This window comes from Microtus pennsylvanicus, chromosome 2 (genome assembly GCF_037038515.1).
Source record: "Microtus pennsylvanicus isolate mMicPen1 chromosome 2, mMicPen1.hap1, whole genome shotgun sequence".
Lineage (NCBI taxonomy): Eukaryota > Metazoa > Chordata > Mammalia > Rodentia > Cricetidae > Microtus > Microtus pennsylvanicus.
In genome coordinates this window covers 54,647,008-54,670,590 of record NC_134580.1, presented here as the reverse complement: position 1 = coordinate 54,670,590, position 23,583 = coordinate 54,647,008, and the positions used below count along the sequence as shown (strand labels likewise).

The window sequence follows — 23,583 nt, the reverse complement described above, 5'->3', positions numbered from 1 at the left end:
AATGGATAATATAAAAACTCACACTTAAACAAAGCCACAATTCAGCAGTGTAACTCAAATCCTGGAGCTGAATTCCCCATATCTGGCAATAACTCATATCTGAATGCCTTGAAAGTCTCACTTCCCCAGCTCTGCCTTCTGTAGAACGCACAGTTTCCATTCTAGGACAAATCCACTCCAAATATACAGTTTTGCTTAGCAAATGTCTCACAGTCTTGTGTTGTCTATATTCTGAAGACTTTCATGCATTTGAGGCTTCTCTTTTACCAATAGCATCTCAGAGCTTCTGTTTGGGGACTCTTAAAATATTTCAAAGTGTGGAGCCTCAGTTTTGCTCCATAATTATTTGTCTTGCATCTTTATGTGTTTAGACCAGAACTACATGGATGAGGCTTTCACAAAGCCAAGGTGTAGCCTGGTCCATTTAGAAAACAGCTTATTTATGTTGACTTAAGGACATAGTTCATGTTGTACAGATGAAACATAAATTTCACCTCAGTGGTATTGATCCCTTTGACAATTACTACACGTTCTTCAGCCCCTTCAGTAGTCAGAAATACAGGCTTTGTCAAAATATCACATGAATAACCCTTAGCCTAGCTCCTTATTAAAACAAAAAAAAGCCTTCGCTTATCTCTGAAACCTCATATTAAGCCTGAACTACTTCACCCAGTATTCTTATTTTTCAATATACCACTGACATGGCTCATTAAACTCTGAACCATTAATAGCTTTTTTTCTTAGCCCAAACTTTTGAAATCTTCCAAAGACTCAAAATCAAAATGGCCTGGTTCATCCTTGGAATAGCCCCAGTTCATAGAATCCATTTCCATGTTAGCTTCATCTCTACTGCAAATGACAAAACCCCTTAAAAAGGCATGGTAACACAGCAAAGCTTGCATTCACCTTATAATTCCAAGTTACAGTCCAGTATTTTGGGAAAGTCAAGGCAGGAACTCAGTCAGCCACATCACACCCTCAGTCAAGAGCAGAGAAAAAGATAAGTATACCCACGTGGCCAAACTGCATATAGGAATTTTTTTCTCTGATAGGAATTGAGAGCCTACACTATGAGATGCTGTCTCCAATAGTGGGCTCAGCCTTCTTCTATCAATTAACAAGACCATCGCTCACATGAGCCTACAGGCCAATCTCATCTAGAAAATTCATCAACTGAAAACCTTCTCAAGTGTGTATAGGCTTTTGAAAGTTGACATTTAACAATTTGAGAATGAAAATTTACTTTTCTTCCAGGGAAGTGTCATTAGGAAAAAAAGTCCCCTAATTGGAAGCAGCATGCCCAGTGGCATAGATAGCAAACATCAAATTAATTCAATGGCATCTTTGGAGGTTCCCTGTCTCAAAGCAAAACAAATCAGGAAAAGCTACTACCATTCATTATTTCACCATGTTTAAAATTTTATCTCATTTTTATATCTATATTCTCCTCTCTATTAACCTATAGCCACATATACATTACAGTTTCCAGTTTGGTATTTTTATGGGATTCCCAAGTGTATGAATAAATGGTGTCTATTTGGGGGGGCATCTTTTCCTTCTGTTTTGTCCAATTATGTTGCATTGGTTTTTATTTTATTTTATCATTATCCCTTAAAAACATGTTTGTTTTCTAATGAAAGAAAGAAAGGGGGTGAATCTAGATGAGAGGGGACATGGGGGAAAATGAGAGGGATAGAGGGAAGGGAAATTATTACCAGATTATATTAAATGAGGGAAAAAAGGTATTCTCAATAAAAGAAAAAAAGGTTGACATTTAACACTAATTGTTAGGGTCCCCATCAAATACAGTACTAATAATGGTCATATATCACTTGCCTAGAAGTGTGAATCAATTATTTAGGATGCTACTGAGGATCATAATAAAAAGTGATCCTAAAGTAAGTTCTAATATATTTATTTCCAGTAAATTTCGTGTGATGATACTGCTGCCAAATCTGTGGGGTGCATTTTAAGTAACAAACACAACACAGATTGGCAATAAAGGTTAAATATGAACATGAGAAGTCTGCAACTCTCATCTGATTAAATGAATATACTTCTTATCAAATCCATTTCATCCTTGTAGTAGGAGTAGTGATCAGTGAGACAGAGCGCAACATTTGGGATAGGACAACACCTGGCCTTCACGATGGTTTTTGGTAACCCATAAATGACATTTACGGGCTCATTGGCTGTTTTAGAAACATTACTCTCATAAAAAAAAAAATGAGCCCGAACCAAAAAGAGAAATCCTCTGAGTGATTTTATTATGTGTTCCTCCCATAAATGTGTTTCCAACTGCAACAGATTTAATGTTTCATAACATTATGCTTTTATGTAGGTGGAACATTTCATTTTCATCTTTCCATTTTCTGCCCTAGAAATACTTTTAAATTTAGATTAAAGACAAATTAGACTTTGAATATCCAGGTAATTAGCTGCAAAATGTACTGATTGATCAACATAAATTTTCAGTGTATTATTTCTGTAATATTTAGAGGCCAGACTTTATGTTTTTAATAAGATAAAGTATGTAAAATATGTAGAAATAAATAATAAAGTTAAAGATTAAAATCAAAGTTAAAGTTAAAATTAAAGAATAATCATATTTGAAATGAAATTACAATGTCAATTTGAGGACCCATATTAGAATTAACTCATATGCCATAACTGTTCATTTGATAATTTCAAAGATATACTTATGATTTATTTCTTTGGAGTATCACAGTTGAATACATTGTGACCCACATGAAGAAATTTTTAGTTTCCTTTCAATAGGTATGCATCTATAGAGTAAAATTTGAAGGTAAGTCATTCCAAGGAACAATACTTTTCATTTCTTCCGATAAAACAACTATTGCTAAACAAATAAAATACCAATTATCAGTGAATTCGGGTATATAATAAGTTAGAAGATGAAATAAAAATTGTTTTTGTGTATACTCAAAAGAAAGCCTCAGTTAAAAAGTATAACACAAACACTGAAGAGATGAACAAATACAAAATAAATCTTAATTGACAGGATGCAATTGTAGACATTCACTCTATGGAATGGGTAATTAGTATAAAAATATCATTTAAAAGATAAGTACTTGAGGATGAAAAATGGTTCAGCAATAAGGAACATGTACTGCCATAACTGAGGACCCAAGTTCAGTTCACAGTACCCACATCAGGAAACTCATAACCATTTGTGAGACTTCAGACACCTCAATGCTGTCTTTTGGCCTTTCAAAGTATTGCCTGCATATTTAAACACAAATTACACAAAATTTAAAATAATAAAATTAAACTATTTACCACTTTTTACTGAAGGCTGATGTAAGATACCCCTCTGTATGCTGTGAGTACCATTGCCTAATAAAGAAATTGTCTTAGGCCTGAACATGTCAGATTATAGGTAGGTAGGAAAAACTAAATTGAATGCTAGGAGGAAGAAGGCAGAGTCAGGAAAAGCCATGGAACCACCACCAGAGATAGACAAACTGGAATCTTGCCTGTAGGCCATGAGCCTCATAGAAAATATAAAATAATGGAAATGGGTTAATTCTAGATGTAAGAGCTACCTAACAATATGCTTAAGCTATTGGCCAAACAGTAAATAATATAGTTTCTGTGTTATTATTTTGGGGCTGAGCAGCCGGACTGAACAAGAGGCCTCCTACAACAGAAGACTGTATTGGGTGAGCCAGCAGAGGCCTTGCTGAGAGTTCATGGGGTAGTGAAGATGAGGGGAATCTAGAGTAGTGACCACTCCAGCTACCATTCATGCCTGGAACCAGGGTAATGAGTTGACCCACCCCAGAATCTATGATCTGTTGGAGCACGTGAAGGCATCAAAAATACAGATACAGAAACAGCAGAATCTCTATGACAAAGGACAACAGGATATTCAAGAGAAGCTCCAGTGAGAAACCATTATAGGTCATGTAGCAGAAAGCAGAGGCCTTAAACCAGACCAGTGACCCCTGGCGCTATAAAGCAAGTAAAGATAAGCAGACTAAATGGTAAACTGTGTGTCTCAAGAGGTCACACTACAGCTTACAAGCCAAGATCCTTCACTCTTCTTCTTCTCCTCCTCCCCCTCCTTCTTTCTCCTCCTAGCTCTCTTTTTCTTTTGTTTGCTTGTTTATGGTTTGCTTTGATTTTGCTTTGTTTCATTTCTTTTTTGGGGAGAGTTGATTTTTCTTTCTAATTTGATTTTGTTTTAGGGAGGAACTTGGTTAAACAGAGGGAGGATGCTAGGAAACAGGACTGGAATGCATAAAGTGAAATCCACAAAGAATCAATAAAAGCACTTAACAAACGAGCAAACAAACAGCCACCCTCCAAAAAACAAAATTAAAAAATCAAAAGCAAATGCTTGAATTTACGAAGTTTTGAAAGTTGATAAAATATAAAAAGGATGAAAAATACCTTTTAAAAATAAACTTGAACAGGTATTATTTGTAAACTAAGAAAAGAAAATGTACAGAAAGTACAGAAAACTTTTTTAAAGTAATAATGCTTGTGATGAATAGTGTTCCTTTTCCAGAATATGTACCAATTGACAGCATGTACGTAACCAACAAAAGCACAACTGTAAAAACAATGGTAGCTAGTAGTAAAAGACATCTTACAGGGACTGACACTCTAGTCCAGGATGCCTTACAGTTTTTACAATCCCAATAGCTTTGGGCTTGTGACAATTCTCATGGCTCAAACTCTGGCCTGCTGAGATAAAGGTATGTGTTCCAAACCCTTTATGATCACTGACTTAGAAAATGCTCAAAAACTGAAGTAAAAACATAAATCTTCTTGAAGACTGAAGAGGTTGGTTATCATCTAATATTTACAGTACACAGACACCAGACTTCTCAGTCACAGAAGAATTGGTTACCATCATCCCAAGAACACCTCATTTTTCTATACCAGTTCTCTGAATATTATTTTCTATAGACTGAAGTGAACAAGTTTCTTTATTACTTTAAATTAAACATTTTATATACTTAAAAAAAACACAACTCCATAATCGGTAGTAAGCATATCTTGTCTTTGTTTAAAATATGTTTTAATATTCTAAATGTTTGAAATTCTTTACTTAAAATACTTCCTTGAAAATCTAATTCTGAAACACAGTTATGACAACACACAATCTTAGCCCCTTCCCGTCTTTGGGATACCTTGGCTTCAGGATAATTTTCCCTCGAGTACACTGCTAGTCAACAAATCACATTAATCTTAGTGACAGACACTGGCATCAAATCTATTAATGTGTGCCATGTAGAATTTAATTAAGGCCACAAACAAAGAACTCTAAGCAGAAGGATGACGTCAAGCTACAGAAATGATGCAGCCATGCATGTTAGGCATCCAGATGAGCAAAGATGCTTAAGAGTCATGATCTTGAAAAGACAGGGACAATTCTCCTGTCAAGATGTAAACGAAGAGAAGTAGCAATTTTCATAGATTACAAGATCTCTACAACTAGATGCAGTCCCTCTGTTCTTCTTTTCCAAAATAGAAGTCACAGTGTTCAAGTATTCATTCCAGCATTTGGATTTTGTGGGCAGTAACATGTATCAGAAGGGATTACTATGAGAATAGTTTGAATTAATAGCTACAGAAGATTGATTTATGAGATATTAACTTATTTATAGTTTTTCCTATTAGTAACATCTTTTTTCTTCATACCAATATTATTTTGGGGAATTTTTTTATGAAAAGTGACCAGATGAGAAATATGCACACACATATTCCAGAATATATGAAGATTTTTGTGTGTATATATACAAATAGCATGTATATATGAAGATGTGTGTGTGTGTGTGTGTGTTACAGAACTTTTCTTATCTCCAACAAAAAGCATTCACCTCCACATCCCGGAGAGTCTGTAGAAAGAAGTAAACTTTGTGTTAATTCAGTGACAACAATGATGGAACAGAGAGTTGCTTTCCTTTACACGTGAGGCAGAGATTTTCATAGCTAGATAAATACCTAAATAAAACTCTTAGATCTACGTTCTTTGAAGGGAAAAGTGAAGAACTAATAAGAACTATGCAGTCCTGATAAACTTCCTTAGAAATGGCTTTTTAAATAAATCCATGGATTCTTAACTAGTAAGAGAAAACATATAAATATATACATATATGTATAAGTATGTTTTGCTGAAAAACAAAACAAAGCAAAATACAAATATCTTCAGTATAGAAGGCCAAGTTACAGAATGTAGGTAAAAAGAACAGGTTTTTACGCAGGAAAGTCTTTAAAATCTCACAGTGGGAGAGACTTTGTCTAAGGCACTAAGTATTAGAAATTTCAGAAACTAAATGTCACTTCAAAAAGGAAAATACAATTTGAGTGGGAGGCTTCTCCCTGTTCTCTGACATACATCACTGACTTTTTCACAAAAGCACTAAAAAAGAAATGCTTTTCTATGTCCTGATAGGTCTTGAGGTGCAGTGAATGCTAGAATCGGAGGGCAGGATAAATGTTATTGTGAAGAATAAGAAGGATATACATTGAATACTGATGCGACTGTATCTTAAAAACAGTTTCAACTTGTTTCCAAAGTTATGAGGGCATTGAGTTTAAAATAAACACTGTATTTTAAATTTTAAAGGAACAATTACTGAAGCTGAATGTCTAGTGATCATTTACTAGAAAGTTCTGCAGTATTTAATGGAAAGACACATTTTAGAGTCCATTTTGTATTTAAGTAATGTCTAATGATTCATTCATGTTTTAGTACAATGAACATGATTAAAGTATAAGAGTTACATTTAATAGTAGGTTGCTCTTTCTTTTCAATATGTGTCAGGTATCAACACTTAAGTAAAGAAACCATTTAATTTTTCATGGTACGATAGCTGAAAAAGCAGTTCACACTCTTACTGTGATCTCTTTTGCAACATACAGGCCTTACCAAAAAAAAATTAATTTAAGTTGGATTCTTGCAGACTAACTGAAGTTCACTGATGTGAAAATAATCTATCAAGTATCACATGACTCAAAAAAATTCGTCTGTGGTTAAATTGGTGCCAGCGTCTACCATATTGTCAACAATATATATCTATTGTAAGATTTTATTTATGACTTAGATGATATTATTGTCTTCTTGAATTTTTAAGGAGCATTAATTAATTGGGGCTTATTTAACATAAATATGTAATACAGGTCATGTGTTCAATATTTTGGCATGAGATGGTTACATGAATAATACCAGTGCATTAAATTATATGATGCAAGAAGCACACTTTTCTAAATTTATATGCACATAAACACTAACTAAAATATCCACTTCCAGGAATCTCGGTCACTGTTTACTAACAGTGGGTAGTTTTTCAAGATAAAGTAACTAAGGAGTGCTTGCTTCTAAAAGATTTGTTTTTCAAACTATCATGATGTTTTATAAAGTACAGATCAGGAACATTGCAGCAAAACCCACAGAATTCACTCTTCTGACTCATGGGAACTCAGAGAGTCTGAATCAACAACAAAGGAACACATGTGGAAGCAACGAGGCCCTGTGCGTAGGTGTGACTGTTGTGTAGTTTGGTCTATATGTGGGATTCCTGGCAATGGGAACGGATATTGCTGCTGGTGCTTCAATTGTCTCTTGGGCACCTATTCCTCAACTGGATTGTCTTGCCCAGCCTGAATACAGGGGAAGGTGCTTGGTTTTATGGCAGCTTTGATAGGTCATGCTTTGCTGGCATACAGAGGACGTCTGTCCCTTTCTGAGTGATTATGGAGGAAGGATATATTGGAAGAGAGAGAGAGAGGGGAGGGAGAGGTAAGGAGTAAATGGAGAATAGGGAAGGAAGGTCACAGTCACGGTGTAAAATAAATAAACAAGTTAATTTCAAGTTACATTTGTCTACATAAATTAAGGATAAATTATTTTGCAACCTATATAGGCATCTATAAGTTCTAAAAGTCGTTATAATTTTCAATTGTGATTATTCTATTTTCCCTTAGAAAATTTCTATGAATTAAAGATATAGTTTGTAAATTTGCGTTCAATTTTAAGGGTTATGCAACTTATAGGGCACCAGTCTTGATTTCTAAATAACATTCCATTACATAAATATACATTATCACTACTTATGGCATAGGTTGATGAATATTGGGGTTTTTGTACAATATAGTGTTGAATAATGTTAGGACAATATATCGTGTATCAATTTCTATTTGGACTTTTTCTTTCCACTCCTTTTTGATATAGCTAAAATTATAGAGTCATATGCTAATTCTTATTTAATTGAGAGTGTCAGACATGGGATCTATAACCTAACAATTATATTTTTAAATTTTTTTTATGTTTTTAGTATGAAAAGATCAAAGGATAGCTTGAGTGAGTCAGATATTTTCTTCTACCATGTGAGTCCCAGATACAGAATGACGTTTATGAGGCTTGGCACATGTACTTTTATTCCACAAGCTCTTATAATTGGAATTCCAAGCCCTTGTAACTGGGATTTTGTCCCTTAATATTTCTAATCAATTTTCCTACACAATGAATTGTATGATTTATTAGTGGTTTTGGCCTTTTCTATTGCTTCTCTATTTTAATGAAGTTTCTCTTTGACTTCCATCCTCTGTGTTTAAACGTATGCACTCAATTTAAACTAACTGATAATTGATACAAAATTAATAGAAATAAGGATATCTTTTCTAAATATCAACTACATTATTATCTATACTAAAATATAATAATTAAAAGATAATTTTTACTATTTCATTTTTGAAGCATTTTTCAAGGTTTTGAGTGATTATTGAATAAATACTGGTTAAACAAAAAAATGGAAATCTTTTAAATATTAATCTTATGAAAAATAACAAAATCTATGCTTATATTAAATAATAATTGTAAAAGCTTCTGATAAACTATCAAAAATCTTCATAGATTATGGCAAAATTTCAAAATTAGTACAAATTGGAGAAAGGTATTATAAAGATAACGTATGATATCTACACGCTGGATCTAGACTCAAATCATATGTAAAGACTATTACCAGAACTTCCTATTCATCACTTATCCATTGTTTGAACAAAATACACATTATCATTAAAATGAGCCATGGAGAAGTGATTTCATTTCATTAAAAGTTTAAATATGCATTTAGACCTTTCCACACACTGTTAGCTGAAGAAGCCTCCACTCCACACAAAAGTGAGAGTTATAATTGCTGTTTCATGTGTTTAAATTGAAGACAACTGTTCATTTCTTCAGTAACTAATGTATGTAATTTATTAGTTCTTACATTACCATGTAAAATTTCAGAGATCATTATATCATGTTTATATATTTGAGTGATCATACTTGGCTCTACTCATTATCCTCCCTCCCTGTCCTTCTTCCTTTATCCATCTGATTCCTCTTATGAGTACCCTTTTCTGCCAAAATAACTTTTTCTTCCACTTTCTGGTCATAATAATTATCTTTCCTTCTCTTTACTATATTTATTTTACTAAAGATCTCCTTTTCTTAGCATTCTTGCCTGTTTACTTTCATTGCAAACACACACAACACACACACATACTTACACAGGATCATAGAGTCTGCATATGATATCAATCATGTAGCACCTATTGTTCAGCATATGATTTTTTACTTAAAATTATGATTTTTTATTACTACTCCTGTATATGTAACAGATTTATTTTGCTTTATGGCTGAAAATATTACATATATATGTGTGTGGTATTTATACATATATATTTGTATGTGTATAGATGTGTGTAGTTTTGTAGTAACTTTACATTTCTCTATACAATTTAGGATTGGAATATCCAAGAAAGCCTCAGGTAATTTTTTCCCAATCTGACATATTTTGCTTTTGGTGATGATCTCCTATTTCATAAATTTTCCAATAAAAGATAAAATTCTCTCATCTATATAGCTGAAAATTCCATTACGTACATAGTCCATGTTTATTTTTCCATCCTATTGTTGATGGGCATCTAGGCTGGTTTTGCTTTTTTACTTAACGTGAATAGTCCAGCCCTGCAAGATTGATGTTCATGCCTCTGTTTCATGCTTTCTTGGAGACCTTAGGATGCATGCCCAAGAGCAAAACAGGGGGTCATATTACAGATGTATTTTTCACATTTTAAAAGTTTAACTGTATGAGAGTTTCTGTGTGCATGTTAGTCTGTGCATTTGTGTGTGTTTATGTGAATGAACACTCAAGTGTCCCTGGAAGCATAAGGACATCAGAGCAGAGCTTCCAGGAGATGGTACTCTCCTTCCACAACACAGGCTACACTTTATTTTTCAGTTAGTAGTGTTCCTCCTTCCCCATATCTTCACTAGTATGTATTTGTGTTTTCCAATATTGTTGCTGTTGTTTCAAGTTTTAAATGATAGCTATTTTGATTGAGGTGTTATGGAATCTTAAAACAATGCAACCTAAACAGAATAAAGTAAAGAAATTTTTACAGACAGTTTAATTATGTAAACCTCTGATCATTAGCCTAACACAGTCATATTATGAGATTATTGGATGCAGGACGGCATTTCGGATTGAGGTATAAGTGAAAGCCAGTGGCTGGCTGTTTTGCTTTTCTGACACTCAATTTCAAGTGTAACTTCTGTCACTGGTCTTTTATTAATCGTGCTATAGAAAGCCATAGTAACCAATTGCATGTGTTGGTTGAAGGTGATACAACAATATTAGACTTTTGTTTTTATTTGTTTGCTTGCTTGTTTGAGTTTTGAGACCGATTCTCTGCATAGCCCTGGCTATCCTTAAACTCATGTTGTAGACCAGGCTCTGGACTTAGATACAGAGATCTGACACACTCTACTTCCCAATATTAAAGGCATGAGCCACCATCACCTAACTAGGTTAGCCTATTTATAATATACTTACCAGAAACTATATGTGGATTACTTGATATTTTGTTATTTATAGGAATCAACTATTTTGCTATTTATAAAAATCAGTTTCTATAAATTAAAGAATTTCTTAATGATAAGAAGTTAATGACGTGGGAAGTCTTCTGTATATGTGTTGCTTTCATAGATTAATGAATAAAGAATCTGTCTTAGCCTGTGATGGGTAGAGTAGAGCTAGGTAGGAAAACTAAAATTAATACTTGGAAATAGAAGGCAGAATCAGAGAGACTCCATGGAGCTGCCAGAGGAGAAAGACCACGAGCCACAAGCTGAAAGGTCACGAGCCTTGTGGTAAAATATAAAATAATGGAAATGGGTTAAATTAATATGTAAGAGATAGTCAATAAAAAGCTAGAGCTAATAGGCCAATCAGTGATTTAATTAATACAGTTTATATATGGTTATTTCAGGACTACCAGCTGGGAACAATCAAGCAGCCTCGCACAACAGATTGACACACCAACGTAGCTGACTACATCCATGTAAAATCTGAGAAAGCTTGGAAATGAATTCTAGACACACAAGAAAAACAAACTTTAGCAGCCTTTTTATTTATGTATTTATATTGACTGACCTTAATGAGACACATCTGCTCGTGGCAGCACTAAGCTACTTCAAGAGGATGATGGGCATCAAAGAGTCTCCTTATGGAGTTTGTTAGCCATTTGGGCAAGAAACTATTATTTCCTGGACTGCTTGATGGTATTTTGTGTGAACTGGACATGCAGGACCCAAAGAGAAAGACTGCAGAACTTGCCTAAGGGTGAGACAGTCCTTTATGGTTCCTGTTTCATGAAAGAGTCTTCCAGACACTCTGCAGGATACAAAAGAAATTGACTGACAAACTGCCAATATAGGTGGAATTGTCTTTGAAATTTAGTGCTTCATGGGAAAGTTTGCTAGATACTATGAGCCTATAGGCTAAAAATGGACATTTCATGAGACAGAAGTTTGTTTGACTGTCCATGCAGAGAGTTTCTCTGTCAATTCTAGAGTTTTGGAAATTGCTTACAATGGACTTACTGTTTACTTAGGTAATATATCCTTCTGGGGTCTTGAATAGAGGCGAAAAATAGTTATAATTATAGTTTCCCTTAGTTATAATAAAAAGTAAAATAGGTATAAATATAATAATTCTTGCTTGACACCTATTTTGTTATATGTAATTTTACTATGTTGAAGTTAAAACCTTCCCTTTTATTTACACAGGAAATGGAAAATGGTGTGGGAAGTCCTTTCGTATATATGTTGCTTTTATTGGTTAATGAATAAAGAATCTATCTTGGTCGGTGATAGGGTAGAGTAGAGCTAGTCAGGAAAACTAAACTGAATGCTGGGAGAAAAAAGGCAGAGTTAGATAGATGACATGGAGCCGCCAAAGGAAAAAGACTCAGGCAGCCAGCTGGAATCTTACCAGTAGGCCATGAGCCTCATAGTAAAATATAAAATAATGGAAATGGGTTAAATTAAGATGTAAGATCTAGCCAGTAAGAAGCTTGAGCTAATAAGCCAAGCAGTTATTTAAGTAATACAGTTTCTGTATGGTTATTTCAGGCCTGAGTAGGCGGCAACAAACAGTTGCCTCGCACAACAAGTTGATGTGTGGGAAACAGCAACCATTTTTGTATCTAGATATGGAAAGAAATTGTCGTCAAATTTACCCATGTTGTAGGAAGAAAAATAGTAGAAGTTAGCACCAGACATTTGCTTTAAATAAAACTAAAATGTGGCTTGAAGGTACTCTTCTAGAATAATATAGTTGATGAACTGAACCTAGAATTAAAAATAAAACTTAAAAAGAGTGGGTCAGTTACTCATCCTGTGTGTCACAAAAGGAATAGTGTCAGTTGGATCCTGAGCTTTATTTCTGGTTTTTAAAATATGTTTTCAGTGCAGTGATACCCTCAGGTGGTTCTTTTAAATATTTAAGTGAGGAAATGTCTGATTAAAAGTAACGTTTAAGAAAAAGAAACACAGGATAAAGAGAGTGAGTCATTTGGAACAAACAGCTTGAGTCTGTCACTTGACTACCTTGGGCAGTAAATGTTTAACAGCTTGCTTGCTAGCTGGAAAAGAGAAGAATAGACAATAAAAAAGGAAGGGAAGAAAAGAAAAGAATCTGCCATTTAACATTTCTTTGTTTAGCATAAATAAGCACCAAGCACTTGATGCTCCATGTCCACTGATAGTACAAATACTCCTGGAATGATCAAGGCCATAAATCATTCCTTTGATAACCTGAGCCCTTCTACAGAACACTGCTATAGGAAGTGTCTTTATTCTGTTTCAAGAATACAAAGGTTTCAAGAACTAATATGTATTTAACAGTATTGCTTTGCATTGAAGATGAGATTATAAATTATACTTATAAAATGATCATTTATTAGTGGCTTACCTTGTTTTTAATTGCAAATTATATGCATTCTAAAACTGATAATAAGGATTCTCTAGTAACAAGCCTCATGGTAGATGTTTAAAATATGTTTTGGAAAGCATTATTAACTTAAGAAAACTGGATTCAATGTAAGGTTTACTATTAGAACTATGATACTTTTAAGTTAATAAAATGTTCTGTAAAAATGATATTAAGCAAGAATATATGACATTTCTTATCCTGAAACAATGTCCAACTCTGATGTTCCCTTTTAGTATCTCCCATATGCAGTATCTGTTTACTTAATTCATGTGTTCTTCTGTGTGCCTGTGTAAGTTTATGTGAACCGGGTTCATGCAGGAGGCCACAGAAGCTACAAGCCTGTGTCTGTTCCCATGGAATTGTAGCTACAGACAGTTTTCAGTTATCATTTGGGTGCTGCAAAACAAACCTGTATCTTCTACTCGAGTTCATAACTGCTGGTCCATTTCTCCGGTCCCTCTATCCAATTGTTTCCTTATTTTTAGTGATTTCGTTTTATTATGGACTCCAAACTAATATCCAAAATAAGAGTATTTTTCCCAAGACATACGATTAACGTATTAATAAAAATAGAATTATGAAATTTAAAGGCAAATGGCTAAAGCTGGAAACAGTCATCTAGAGTTAGGTAATTTGGTCCCTGAAACACAAATGTTGCATATTTTCTCTTATAAATGGAAATTAGCTTTTAAGCTTTAGTTACGTATTTTACTTAGAATAATCACAGAGGTTAAATAGCTGCTAAAGGACCATCTAGTAGGTGCGTGAGGATTTCCTAAGAAAAGAGTGGTATAATATAGTCTTATAAGAGATTAAAGGGCAAACTATAATAGGATTAAAGAGGGAGGGAATGAGAGGACAACGCAGAAAAGAGAATATAAGGAAAGGCAACTAACACTAAAGACCTCATGAAAAGTCACTTGGAAACCTGCTATTGTCTACTCTAGAAACTTCCTAAAATATGTTCATGCATGAAAGGAATGTAAATAGAGTTCCCATATAATGGAGGATACAATGCCTCAGCTACCTATTATATTTGACCAAGTCTTACCAGTATCATCAAAAAATGCATTACATCTTGCTGAGCCTTTTGTGAAAGAGAAATCATGCTGGTGCTCACATAAAAGACTTACCCCTGCTAAATATACTATGCACTCTGATGATGAAGAAAAATAACCATAAATATCACATAGCTATGAACTTTGTGGCCTGTAATTGTGACTTGCATGCAGAAGGTAGTAGTGTAATATAGTCCCAATGTTATGGGAGTAAGCAACGTCTTGATTGGATTTAAGACCCACTTGAAAATATCAACCCATACCTGACACAGCTAAAATATTTAAGAATTTGATACTTAATTGGGTCATGAGCCTTAAGAAACAAAAACTGTTACTATAAATCTGCAAAATGAACATAGCAATAAAATAACTACCAATTACATACTGCTAAACCAATGTATTAATAAAACACTTAGCCTCATCAGATAAACTTCTTGCAATAAATGTTAGTTAACACAGAGAATCAAAAATGGACCGCCTAAAAAAATGGACAACCTTCAGAGAGTAAGAGACTTCGGAGCACTCAGCTAAGTGGAATATATTAGTCAAAACTCTCTTAATCAGATTCTTGAATAAGTCATTCGAATGGGTTTATTCCTGTTTATAGCTAAATGATAGACCTTATGAACATGTTCATGGTTATTATGGTTGGTACTTTGAAAGGTCTGTAGAAGCCTGTGTCGAAGGCTTCATTTCCAGCCTTTAAAATGGTTCAGATGTGGTAAAAAGTTAGGAGATGAAGACTTTCTGTTCCCTGACTGCCATGCTGTGAGACGTTTTGCTACAGAAAATATCCTTGACTTGCTGTCCAACACAGACACACAAAAAAAAGGAAGCTAAATGTCCACATACAAAAGTATCTGAAACCGTGCACCAAAATAATATTTTTTTCTCGCATAAGGCGAGGATCCCACATGTTTCATCATAACTAAGGAAAACTAACACACCAGTTCTCTCAGATACTGGAGTAGATTGCTCATCTGGAAGATAAATATAGGTATAACTGATGAACATTTTTCATTTAATATTTAGAAATTATAAGTAACAACTATTGGAGGTAACTAAGGAGTTATTTTAAGGAAAATAAATGCAAAATAGAGCATCCTTGGGAACACAGAGAGAAGATTGTTTATTATAATTTCTTTTAATTTCATTTTACATTCATTCCACAGTTCACCTCCCCCCCTTCCACCTTCTTCTCAGCCCAAACTCCACCAACCCCTTGCAATGAGTAGGGGGTTCCATAAGAAATCAAACAGTCTGCAACATTAAGTTGGGATAGGACCAAGCCCTTCCCGCTCCATTAAGGCTGAGCATGGCATCCCACCATAGGGGAGTGGGCTCCAATAAGCTAGCTCATGCACTACGAATATATCCTATTGCCAGGTGCCTCATAGAAAGTCCAAGCTACACCACTTTCTCCCATATATGAAGGGACTAGTTCAGTCTCATGGAGACTTCACTGTAAACAGAGAGTGAACATTGATTACCCAGCTGCCCAGACCCAAATAATGACACAGAATATCTACTATATTATATATTAACTATATGAATTACAACACTGTTTGGGCAAAGGTTCAAGCATACTTCTATCTAGCTCTTATTTCTTATATTAATCCATTTCTATTTTTTGTGTGTATTGTCACAATGCTGTGCCTTACCAGAAAGATGCTGTCATCTTTCTCCTTCAGCAGCTGCATGGCATCTCCCTGACGCGGCCTTCTTTCCTCCTCTATCTCTGTTTGGATTTCTTTACTTGCTATAGTCTGCCTTGCCATAGGCAAAAGCAGCTTTTTATTAACCAATGGCAATAAAACATATTCACAGCATACAGAGGGGAATCCCACATCACTTCACAGTTCTCAATTTAAATTTTATGAATTTCCATTAGCTTGGTGCAGCTGTCTCTGTAGATTTCGCCATCATGATCTTCTCCTCCCTTGCTCATATATTCCCTTTCCCTCTTTTCAATTGGATTCCCAGAGCTCCACCTGGTGCTTGGTTGTGGATCTCTGCATCTCGCCCATCAGCTGCTGGATGAAGGTTCTATGATATAGTTGGGACATTCACCAATCTGATTACAGGGGAAGGCCTGTTTGGGTTCCCTCTACACTATTTCTAAAAGTCTTAGCTAGGGATATCCTTGTGGACTCCTGGAAATTTCAATAGCACCAGGTTTCTCCCTAGCCCTATTTTAGGGAGAGACAAAACTAGTATGCATTAAATTCTTTTCTAGGAATTTATTTTTATGCATGGGTATTCTATGGGTCTGTGTGAGTACATGTCATGCTTATGCAGGTGTCAATAAGGGTAGAAGAAGGCATCAAATCTCATGAAGCCGAAGTTATAAGCAGTTGTGTCTTCTGGGAGAAAATCAAGCACTCTTCACTGATGCTATATCTCTCCAACCTCGGACATATTAAATTCTGAAGTCTGTTACGATGGTTTGAGAATTTCTTCTTAAATTTGGAAAATTGTTATTCATATTTATGTCAGTCAGCTTTCCACTGCTAAGGAGAAACACTTGAGATAAGCTTCTTGTAAGGAAAAAATATTTATCTTGGATTATGTTTGCAGAGTGCTTTTAGGCACAGTCGCACAGATCCCTGGCTTTTGACCTGTGGTGACCCAGCAGGTCAAGACCCAAGCTGCTAAACAGATAAAAATGAAGGAACATAAAATGGAGAGTTGTTCTTCAGAATTGATAAATTGCTATATTACCTTGAAAATAACATATTCAACTAAATATTAGAGAAAAGTGAGGAAGGTGAGAATTAAAAAGAAGAGGCAATCAGTTCTGCAGATAACTTTTCAGAGCCATTTAAACAGGCATATCAGAAGGTTGGAACTAGAGCTGAAGATAAGGCAGACTTTGGATATTCATTTGATCATGTTTACCTTATCAAGAGCTAACATGGCATGCCTTTGTGGAAAATAATGAGTGAGCTTTATTAGAAACAAATTGATAATACATAAAAGATGCACCTAATCATAAACTGTGGTAAATTTTATTTACCAGTATTTTATTAGCATCGGGTGCCTCAATAATATCATTTCTAATGACTGAACACAGTAATGCAATTTAATACAAGCTTTAAATGTACAACCATGACAAAAACTGACTTGTGTGGTAAATGTCTCTCCTTGTTCTGTAAACAGCTCTTGGTGAAAAGGCAGACATTGTTTAGTGAAAAATGATATCTTCAGTTACTAATATTGTTAGCATATCTTCCACACTAAATAAAAACATATAAGTTTGATTCAAGAGGATAACTGCAATAAGATAGGGCTATAGTTAAAGAGATATAAAGATAATTGAAATGGAGTCTATGATATTTCATATGAAATCTTTAAATTGATAATATGGAATATTTTAAATTAGACACAGATAGACTCCTTTAAATTTATAAAAAATAATCATTTACAGCCCAAAAAGTGATGAGCTTAGAATTCATATTTACATTATGAAAGTTTTAATACTACCTAATATAAATATTTTTTCTATATCAGATTTCTTTCTCATACTCATATAATCTGAAAAAATAAATATATAAATCCCTTGATTACTTTAATTAAGCATAATTAAAGTATTTCACTTGTAAAATCTATCATCTGAACACTTAATCTTAATTCTTTGGCTTGATGTGTCATATTTACTTTCCACCACTGTCACAACTTAAAGAAATAGTTGTGGTATTCTCCTATCCGTGAACTAATTTCATGGATAACAAAATTATCAATGATAAATTTCTTATGTATGGCCACCTTTGCTACATACAATTTTGTCTATTTAGATTTTTATGAAATTTATAATTCAGGTGATATTCAATTCATTTTTATATCAGAAACAATTGTTTTATATATATATATATATCATATGGAATGAAAATGACATACAGTTTTTTTCTCTTTTTAATATAATAATGACATTTTAATCCTACTTGGTTGCAAAAATTATTATCCCAGTATCTAATATGTAAAAACAAAAGGGTTTTGAGATTAATCTAGTCTATTTATATAAGAAAACTCTGTTTTTAAAACAAGAGGAAAGGAATGAATGTTTAAAATACTGCATTAATCAACTTTCAGATTTTATTTAGTTGACTCTCAATATTTTTTCCTGGAGGACATGTTTCCTATTTATCTTTTGATGTTGGAAAGGTTTTCCCTAGTATGTTTTGATAAGGTTCTTCAGTATTTGTTCTATCATTTAGTTTTTATATTTATTCCTCTTGAAAAATATTCTGTAGAAATTGTATAGGAAATTAACATCAATCATCTTACATTCTAATATTACCATCATCTAAAAGCTACAATAATTAGCATAGAAATATAAAGAGATGGAACTTAATATAAAGAAATACATCTCTCTGAAGTGAAATGGATGTACTACACACTACAGAGCTTGTTCAATATTGACCCACCAACATTAAAGAGAAGGATACCATAAAACCACAGTCATAATTACCATAGTTATACAAATAGGCTGGGCACTTAGAATTTCAATTTCTTCTATCATCTACCATCTATCTGTCTGTCTATCTATCTATCTATCTATCTATCTATCTATCTATCTATCTATCTATCTATCATCTAACTATCTATTTTTCTTTCTTATTATTTATTGATTAATTTTTTTTGACTTTTCAAGATAAGGATTCTGTATGTTGTCTAGGCTGTCCTGAAACTCACTCTGTAGACCAAGCCAGCCTTGGACTTACAGCCATCCACCTGCCTCTGCCTCCCAAGTGTTGGTATTAAAATCATGTGCCACCACCACTCAGATAGGAATAGAAATGTTTCTGCTTATTAAACAATTTTTGAAAATAGTTCTAAATAAATAAATATCTAAAAGGTTTTGTTTTCTACTTATTATGCTTGTTTTATTTATAAATTTACAAGACTATTAATGATTATCTAACACATTGATTCTGTATTTCTGTGATAGAAAAAAAATGAACATGTAATACATTATTAATGATTGCCACATCCTGCAGTAAGAGTATTGAACCCCCCCACCACCACCATTTTGAGCAGCAGCATAGGGAAATTATCTTCATTAGGTGCTTGGGACAAGTTTGATTAGGGTTTTCTATAACTAAGTCTCACTATCTTACTTCAAGGTCAGTCTATTCTGTAATAGACTGTGTATATGTTGTCCCTTGGCCATTTTCTCCCTGTCTATTATATAATAATAAGGAAAACTAAAGAAACAAAAGGATGGATAGAGAAGATAAAATAATGTGTATAAATTTCATTTTTCACAGTTTGACTAAGAGAAATATAACAGGAAATTCTTTTTAATACATGGCAAAGAGTTTCCCAAAGTCTATGTTATTAAAGAAACATGGACTTCCCCCTCTATTGCTTTACTTAAATGGTCTACAGTAGCATATTAAAGTTGATAACAATACAAAACTTCTATCTGTAGAATATTATTTTAAGGTGTGTTACTTGCTGTGGAATATTTATTTAATGATGCAAAGATGTGCTGCATTCTTTCTTGTTGCATCTGTTTAACTCTGTAATGCTGTGTTACTTTACCTGTCTAAAATACCTGGTAGGTCTAATAAAGAGCTAAATGGCCAATAGCTAAGCAGGAGAGAAATAGGCAGGACTGGAATTCAGAGAGAATATTTAGAAAGAGAGAAGAGAGATGAGCAAGGAAAGGTGAAGGAGAGGAGGGCTTCGGGGATCAGCCACTCAGCCAGCTAGGGGAATAAGCAGATAGATAGATAGATAGATAGATAGATAGATAGATAGATAGATAGATAGATAGATAGATAGATAGATAGATAGATAGATAGAAAGAATAGAAAAAGTAAAAAGCCCAGAGGAAAAATGTAGAAGAGAAATGGAATGAATTAAGTTAGGAAAGCAGGTTAAAAATGTACAAGCTAAAGCTGGATATTCATGGGTAAGAATAATTTTCCTAGTATTTATGTGAAAGTTGGGTGGTGGAACACCAAAGAACAAAGTAAAAAATAAAAAAAATCCCTGCAACTTTTGGTAAATATCACAGTTGAATTTATATTTCTAACCACTTATTTTATACTGGAGAAATTAATTAGAACTGTTTGATAATTCAGTTTTATTTGTGGGGGAGGAACCTTGGATTTGGAGAGGGTTGTCACAACCTTTTGTTCCGTTACTGCAGAAGTATTCAGATCTAACTAGAAATGTACAGTACCACTGTCAGAATGATTCAGTGAGCCAGTGGCTCATGATGAGACAAATGAGTCATGGTGAAAGAAGACATATCTGTAGTAGGTTTGTGGTGTGGGAGGTCCTTCTGTATATGTGTTGCTTTTATTGGTTAATGAATAAAGAAACTGCCTTGGCCTGATGATAGAGCAGAGTAGATCTAGGCAGGAAAAACCATGTAGCTGCCAGGGGGAAAGACATGAGCTGGTAGTTAGAGCCCAGCCAGTAGGCCATGAGCCTCGTGGTAAAATATAAAATAATGGATGTAAGAGCTAGCTAGCTCTTTTAGATGTAAGAGCTAGCAAGCAATACACTTAAGTGATTGACCAAGCAGTGATTTAATTAATATAGTTTTTGTGTAGTTATTTCAGAAGCCTGTGTGGACAGGAAATGAGAAAGGGCCTCCAACAACAGGCATACGGGGGCTTCCAACTTATAGGAAGCATATATCTCAGGTCCACAAGCTTGAAGGACTATAGCACAGAATAATAACCAGATTAAGCCTACAAATTGAGATCTGCTAGTTCTTTCTGATGAGAACTCAACTCATATTTTTAGTTCACTTCACAAGACCATGAACAAATAACCAAATAACCCAACTGAAATCATTAAGACTTCCCATCTACAGAGCTACAGACTGCAATTTGTGTCCATATTATAGTAGAAAAACAATGGAACATTGTTATTGCCATTCTAGAAACATGATACAGGGCAGAGATAGCAAAGTATGGTGGCCAATACTTCACTGCTACCTGATTAACTGTGCCAGGTATTTAAAATTAGAACATTTCAAAGTTGCATGTGAAAATTCTTTGTGAATTCTTCCCAAAGGGAAAAAAAAGATGACAGAAATTTAACACTGACAAATGGACTGAGAAATCGAGATTAATTTCTATTTATAATAACATTGAAAGCTATTGAAATATTTTTGAAAATGAATTTATAAAACATGGCAGACAAAGGAAATATCAAAATTTAACTCCTCTTATATTCTTCAATATGAATTGCACTTGTTTGAAGTGCAAACTAACATAAAAATAACTGTGCTTAATAAATATAAGAATATATGGTTTGTCTTTAAAATCTCTTGGAAAATATTAGGGTTCCTAACCTCTTAAGTTTGTCAAAATTACTTAAACTTTTGTCATTGTGATAATGAATATGTATGAATTAACTTGCTAAGACTAATAAAAATATTTAGCTATTGAAAAATACTTTGTAGAAGTGATTACAATGAGGAAATTAAGTCTCTGAATTCATTTCCCCTTGAAAGAGAGGAGTTTAGAAGTGTATGAAGGAGAAAACTGTCTCCTAAACTTTTATCTAGGATGTTATTTATGATGCATATCCTATTTTATTTTTTAATATTTTATTTTACAGATAAATGTATATTTTATAGAAAGAAACAAAAAACTAGATCAGATAATATTTATTTTGCAACTTTCTCAGATGTAAACTGTTTAAATTTGTGTTGTTGGATTAGTGGATTCTTTTTTGTGATTGCTTTCCAGTATGTACTGTAGACATGCTTTTATACATCAATAGTATATAGGTTAGGAGAAAATGCCTGGGGATGCCACATAGTACTGCATTTTGTTTACAAATAATACAAAAGTAATCATTTGTACATATCTCAGTGGTAGTGTTAGATCTGACAGACGAAATTATAAAAACATAGTTCAATAAAGAAACATTGAAATCTGATAGAATACCACTTCAGTTAAGGGTGCAGTTTTCCCTATTTAATGTAAATATACTTGCTGATTATTGAAATAAATCTATGTCCACGATTTCTAAGAGAAATATTTAGGATATTTTATCATTAGACATTTCATTCATTTAAAAACAAAAGTATGTACTTCTATATATTTCAGCACCCTCAGCAGAGAAGGGATTTCTCTACAGCAGCTTACTACTCTTTGACCACATGGTATTTTACTCTAAAATGTAGTTCTTTAAAACCTTATATTGACTTAATTCTTATCAGAGTTCAGAAACAGAGGAAAGATGTTCTCATGCTAAGGTATATCCTGGATGTGAAAAAGTAAAATCCACTAACACTAACCAGTACATTAGTGATTGGTAAGAAATCAGTTCCTTGGGGCTAGCAATTCTGATACCCTCTTCTGGTCACCACTGGTACTGCATATCCATGGTACACATACGTTCATTTAGGCACACACTTATACATAAAATTAAAAAAAAAATCTTTCCTTTAAAAAGCAATCTCTTCATAAGTTTTGAGAAAATTAGGAGAGCTCAGCCAGTCTTCATGATCCTTATGGTAATTAGTCTTCCATCACCATACCTGGAGAATTCTGGTTTTAGTTAATTAAACTAGAACTTGGTATCTCTTCTATTACCATCACTTACCCTCATAATATACTTTAAATCCATGAGCACTAACAGCAAAGTCACTGGTCAATCGTAGTGAGAACACAGATTTGGTACTTGTCACTGGGGGTGGTAGGTGAAATCCTGTTAACCTAAAAGGCAAAACAGAATTCTTAGACATGTAATCATTAGCACAAAAAGGTTTTTAGGGAAATTAGAAATCATGTTTCCCTAAACATCAAGTTCATTTTTTTTCTGTATACTCATGCATAGACACATGTCTTTCCAATTATAAATTAGTCATCAAAGTACAAGTATATAAAAGTATATATTTAATAATGGAAGTATATGTGTATTACATTTTATAATGCCATCAACAATACGTTTATACTAAAATTGTCATACTTTAAGAATGAGAATTATGAGAATTTTTGTTTAAGGGTATTGTGTGCCACTAGTACCAGAAAGAGATGCTTAATAGAAATATAAAAATACACAGATCATGCTATGGTCATAATGTGTGTGTAGATCAGTGTCCTTGAAATTTCAATGTTGTGCTTGAGAAATAAACAGGTATATAGGAAAAAGTAGAAATTAAGCACTGTTTGAACTCAAGTTTAAATAGTTTAAAATATTTGTTTTTCCAAGTACAAATGATATTCTATGAAAATAAGCAGCTAACTCAGCAA

General features: G+C 33.7%; 1 protein-coding gene across 1 annotated transcript in view; it reads right to left on the bottom strand.

Annotated features, from left to right (window-relative positions):
* The window catches only part of Csmd3 (CUB and Sushi multiple domains 3), a 944,903-nt gene that overhangs the window by 795,499 nt on the left and 125,821 nt on the right, over positions 1-23,583 (bottom strand). The window contains exon 3 of the mRNA XM_075961035.1: positions 22,934-23,046. Within this exon, the coding sequence (XP_075817150.1) occupies positions 22,934-23,046 (113 nt within the window). The remainder of the gene's footprint in view (positions 1-22,933; positions 23,047-23,583) is intronic.